General features: G+C 39.1%; 1 protein-coding gene across 1 annotated transcript; it reads right to left on the bottom strand.

Annotated features, from left to right (window-relative positions):
* Nucleotides 1-1,735: 1,735 nt before the first annotated feature.
* LOC104623220 (transcription factor EC-like) lies at nucleotides 1,736-4,858 on the bottom strand (the record flags this gene model as incomplete). The annotated part of the gene is made up of 3 exons (XM_010290241.1): nucleotides 4,826-4,858; nucleotides 4,083-4,334; nucleotides 1,736-1,831 (listed from the first exon to the last, which is right to left on the bottom strand). Coding segments are annotated over exons 1-3 (381 nt in total), but the record flags the coding sequence as incomplete, so codon positions are not given.
* Between the last annotated feature and the right edge of the window lie 725 nt (nucleotides 4,859-5,583).

A 5,583-nucleotide genomic window follows, 5' to 3' on the forward strand; every position in this document is an offset into this window, starting at 1 on the left:
ATAAAACCCTGAGTCACAAGCTAAATGCCTGAAACCACCTCCATCTGCCCATTTCCTTCATATATTTTTGGAGTACGTATCGCCAAAAGAGAAGACAGAGGAGGCAGAGAGGCTGCTTGATTGCTTCCACACCGGCACAGTTCGCATGCCTTGTTGAAGGCAGGCTTCATTTTGCATAGTATTGCACAGAGAGATTTGGAAATACACACTATTCCCTGGCTTACCTAGCAGCCTGGTCATTCCCCAGCACAAACAAAAATCTAAATACAATTACCTGGCCCACGGGCATGGCAGGAGTCTGAAATCTTTGCAAGTAAGGTAACAGATAGGCCTAAAAGTCATTGCCTATTGCCTTGCTCATCAAGAATAGGGTATAAAATACATTTTAGACAGATATGTCCTTCATGGCTGAAGGTAAAGGCTAATGAGGCTGGAATTAGCATAGATTAACATCATCCAGCTTTAAAAGGTGTTGAGGGAGTATGAGTCTAATCCAAACCCAGAATTCATGCCTCTCATCACCATCCCACGGTACCACACCGGAAAGGATCCTCCCCTGCCTCATGTTAATTTGAGTCAAAATATTAATTCACTCCCCAGGGAGCATTTCTTTGCTATGTTCTGTACTGAGATATGTATAAATCAGATTGACTGTATTAGTTCTGTAGCTGGCATGCAAATGCCAGGTATTCATGGAGCTATTAATTGTCATTAATACTGGACTGTGTCATGGGCAACAGAGAGGCGTAGACATCTTATATTTTAATGTATTTCTGTAGCCAGTGATGTTCTGTAGTCAGAAAAAGGTGTTCCTCCAGTGGGTGATTAAGAGCAAGCACCTGACTCTGTATTCTGAAATGAACTTTTGTAGACTGTCAAAGCCTGTGAAAATCCTTCTGCCTTCACCAGAGTGAAGTTTCCCTTTATCAGTACTCATTTTAAGGCCCTGAGGACAAAATCTGTGGAAAAAGGTTCCCAGCTAAATCAGGTTTGAGAGAACAAAGAATATCGCTTTTATAAACTGTGTTGTATTACAGTTATTGATAGGTGTTTTTTTCACAAATGTTAATTCTCTGTGCATTGTATCCAGAAAAGGTCCACCCTTCCTCTTTAAATGTGTAGCATATATGGTAATGTAAGTAGCCTTTGTTTTTTGTCATTTCTTTACAAAAAGATATTGCAAAATTATAACAGTTTGTTACGATTATTCCCATAAAGCATTTCATCTGAACAGTGACATTTCTTTTTTGTTCTTGAAATTATTCAACTAAGTACAATTTGCCTTTATGACGTTCAAGAAATAGAGCCTACCCTTGCTTCAGTGTAAGACCCTGGAGAAACTACTGTACTGTAGAAACTGTTTCATGGGGAAGCTTTGACATTTTTAGATGACGTAGAAGGATCTTTAAGCTAGACTTTAAAAGACCTTCTAGGGTCTAGACATTCCTCATATCCATAGTCCTGCGTGGGAAATAATACCTCCGATGGGTTAGGCACTGGACCTGGTGATGAGCTAGAACCCCAAATGCTATTCAGACCACTTAAAACAGCTGTGTCCCACCACATTGGAACCCTTTTCTGTCATATTCCTTGACAAAAAAGACAAGCAACTGAAGAGAAAGGAGAATAATCCACTGATAGTACTTCTTTAGCCTCTGAGGTGTGATGCATGCTTGAATCACTCAATTAAATTCTCTATTATAAACAACAAGACAAAATTCTACAAAATACTTACAGTTCTTTGCATTAGTAAAGGAGTTTCAGAACAACCTATCCCTTCATCATTAAAGCTTGATTCCATATTGATTATGTCTTCAATCACCTCTTCCATCTGATAAAATAATATTTTAAGACGAATCATTACAATAATAACGGAAACAAAGTTATTCTAAAAAAAAGAGGAAATAATTTTGAGTATTCATCAGTAAAAACTAAATTTCAGAAGTTTATATCTTAAAATTCAAATAAATCAAGCACTTTTACATGATATTCACGTTTTTTACTTCTTGTGAAAACAGTTTTTGTGATTTAGTAAATTACTTCTTTCCTTCCAAACACCAGCCCGTTCCCCTTTTTTAACCCCTTGTTGCAACACCAAGAGCAGACGGCAGGAGTGCATTGCTAAGTTGTAACTGATCTGTCACCTCCGTCAAATGTGTCATATCCACAGCGTGTTGCTGCATTGGTGCAGGAAGGCTGAAAGGAACCTGTGGTTCTGCAAGAGCATGAGTCACTCAAGATTTGGTGTTAACACACTGCTCTCAAGATTCAGCAGGCAGAGGTTTGTGTTGTGTTTGGCAGTACATTGCACACTTCTCCAGCCAGCCTTCTGGTCCCACTTTTCTAATCTGAGTCAAAAGCTACTGAAGCAGATGGAATAGTTAATTAATTAATTAGGATGAAACAGTGAATACTTTGCAGACATACAGACATATATAAATTTGGACAAGGTGCAGCATGAGTTTTCAATGATAATTTTGGTCTGATTCCATTCACAAAATAACTTTGGGAAAGGTCCCATGACGAACCTGTCACTGTTAACTCTACTGTCTGCAGGAGCAGTTGGCTCAAGCTCTGAGGCTTTTCAAGCAGCTCTTGGGAGCTGTTTGAAGGGCTGTAGCTGAAGGAAATGTAGAGGGTCCTATGCAATGAAAGAAAGTACCACACAGGACAGGGACCTTTCAACACAGCCTTTTAGGCCACGTGGCCCAGCACAGCTCATACGTGCACTCCAAAAACCAGACACGTGCTGTCGAGAAGTTTTGCTCAGACTTATTTAGAAAAGTCATCTTTGTGCCAAAAGCATGCCAGTAAATGCTGGCAATTAGACAATATGAATGAATACAGTTCAGTGCACAAACCTCTGTGTTGGGTCTGTGTTATTTACTAATATACCTACAGCCTACACTGAACCACTGGGCATATCTGCAACTAGGAGATTACGCTGAGCCAGTCATCTCCCCGAGGCTCTGGGGTGGGATTATTCAAATTGTTGGAGTAATGCCTACAAGGACTTTGGCCTGTGCCAACTATCACTGTCCCAGTCATCACCAGGCATAGTTCAGGAGAGTGGTTTACAAGCAGCCATCTTGCTCTCGAGGACAGAGAGTGGTACTAGGGCAGGCACAGGTCGTTCCTGGTCAGATACCCAAAGTGCCTGAGAATGGTTCCAGCACAGAGGTGACCACAGAGGCCTCCACAAAGGCTGTCTGAAGCAATCTTTGCAGAGTAGAGGCTCCAGTAATTCATAAACCTGACATAAAATGTCAGTTGTCAATGCAGAAGGAATGGAGGGGCCCCACACGAGCTCTCCAAGCATTGGGTTTACTTTTTTCGGTTTCCTCATACTTAACTGCATAATGTCCAAATGTTGAAATGGGTCACAGTGTATTCGTAAGATTCCTCTGTTCTGTTAAAGCCCAAGATATGATACAGCATCTCCATTTCTTATTTTTGTAGGAATTCCCCTTTTACCTAGTAACTACTCTCTCTTTCAATCTATTGAAGTATTAAAGGCCATAATGATCTACATCTCACACTGGCTGAGAATCTGACATTATATAATAGCTGTATCTCTATTAAAATCGATGGTGCCACTAAAGTTAGCATATCTATGCCAATTTACCCAAGATAACCCATATATAAATATATCAGCTAACTGAAGAATGAATGAGCGATTCTTTCAGTTACATCTTTAAGGTAATCAGTATTTAACTTTGTTATGCAGCTGGGATAATACCTTTAGACAGAAATAACTCTCATCTAAAAAAAGTAGTTTTGCATTGCAAAGTACGTATTCAAAAAATGTACAGCAATATATGACACAGATAAAAAGATGCAACAGTACATTTTAACTGGCAGTAATTTCGAAGTCTGATCATGCAATAAGCTATTCACAGACATGCAGGGGAATCACCCACATAATCAAAAAAGGATTCAGGGAGCAAGCACTGCAACCGAAGGCCCCATGAAAGGAAAGAAAGTCACCTCTTGCCCACTACAAATACAATGTGGGTCATGTAATGTTTTTGTAGAAGTATGCAAAGCCCATTTCCCCATCTCTTTCATCATCCTGGCCATACCGCATTTTCGTGTTCTCCTCCAAGGGCCAGCAGCTTGGTAACGGGGCTTTCTGGTGTGCCAATATCGCTGACGGGAGGCATGTGTCCGTTTCTTAAAATGGAGGTCACTCCCACGGGCTGGATTGTGTGGGAGTGGGACAGGGAAAGCGTCTGGCTGGACAGCTTGGTATCGAGGGTCAGGTACTGCTTCACCTGGTGCCTCTGGCTTTGCTGTATGTGGTATCTGGACTGATTTTCCAAGTGTGTTTGTACCTGGGAAGGAATGGAAATAATTGCTAAAGTTTCAAGTTACTGGTACCAGTATTTGCCCATATGTTCACTTGAAAAACTTCAAAACAGTAGATTCAGTTTTGGTAACACTTGCATAGAATTATTAACCTTAAATCTTTTTTTTTTCAGTTTTGCACCCTTACACATTTCTTATTTGTGTACTATTTTCCCCTAACACATCTGAAACCTTCTGATTAATTATCAAAGAAAAATAGTTAGAAAAGATAAACATGATCCTGAGAAAAGACCAGAAGTATGCTCTTCTCATTCAAGAACGATCTCTGTTGAAACCAGTGATCATTACAACCAAATCTACAAGCATATATGTACTCTAAAATTAATATCACAGTGTATTTACTCTTTTGTACTTGAAAGAGTAAATAACTGTATAAAGAAAAACATAATCCAAACAACTTTAAGTAGCATCAACAGCAGCAGATATTCACTCATACATACATCCACATTTGGCTCACCTTGTCATAAGTACAGTCAGTTAAATGAGGCATTGGTGCACTTTTGAGAAAAAAAAAAACACAAACAAAAAAACCCCAAATAAAGCGTCCAAGCTATAGTCCTGGGTGACTGGATCAATATCCTGGATCACTATCCTCAAACCACGCAGTCTTCTTGAAGTGCCTCTTGAGGACAGATCACTTTTTGAGTTGGTAGACTTTATAAACTGAGCGGTCATGCCAAAATGGCTAATTGAGTAAGACTTTGGGCCATCCTTTGATTACAGAGATTGACAGTTGCTACTTCAAACAGCTCCTATTTCAGATCAATGTCACATTCCTGCAATTTAACTACCAGAGGAGCACTGCATACACAAACCTTACTGTCATTTCAGCCCTGTGGCTTTTTCCTCTTCCTATGGCATGACTGGTCACAAATTTCTTGTAATAAATTTTTCTCAAGTGGCCTCTGTGTAAGCATGATTAATATTTGTTAAATAATAGCAAGACTTGCTTTGCAGCCCTTTTTTATTAAAAAAAAAATCAGTCATTTAAACAAACTTCTTTTTAATTCCCCTAACATACATAAGCAGAGATAAATAACGCATAAAAGGGGTTTGCATTTAAATTAGCTGTATTTTTGTACAATATTGCAGTATCTACTTTATTTTTAATCGTGTTATAGTGGCATGTCTAGAATTATTTTAATTATGTTTCTTTAAACTAAATTTCTAGTCATATAAAAAAAGATTAAGTCATGCAGTAGTGAATGTAATATT

This window comes from Phaethon lepturus, unplaced genomic scaffold (genome assembly GCF_000687285.1).
Source record: "Phaethon lepturus isolate BGI_N335 unplaced genomic scaffold, ASM68728v1 scaffold51726, whole genome shotgun sequence".
NCBI lineage: Eukaryota > Metazoa > Chordata > Aves > Phaethontiformes > Phaethontidae > Phaethon > Phaethon lepturus.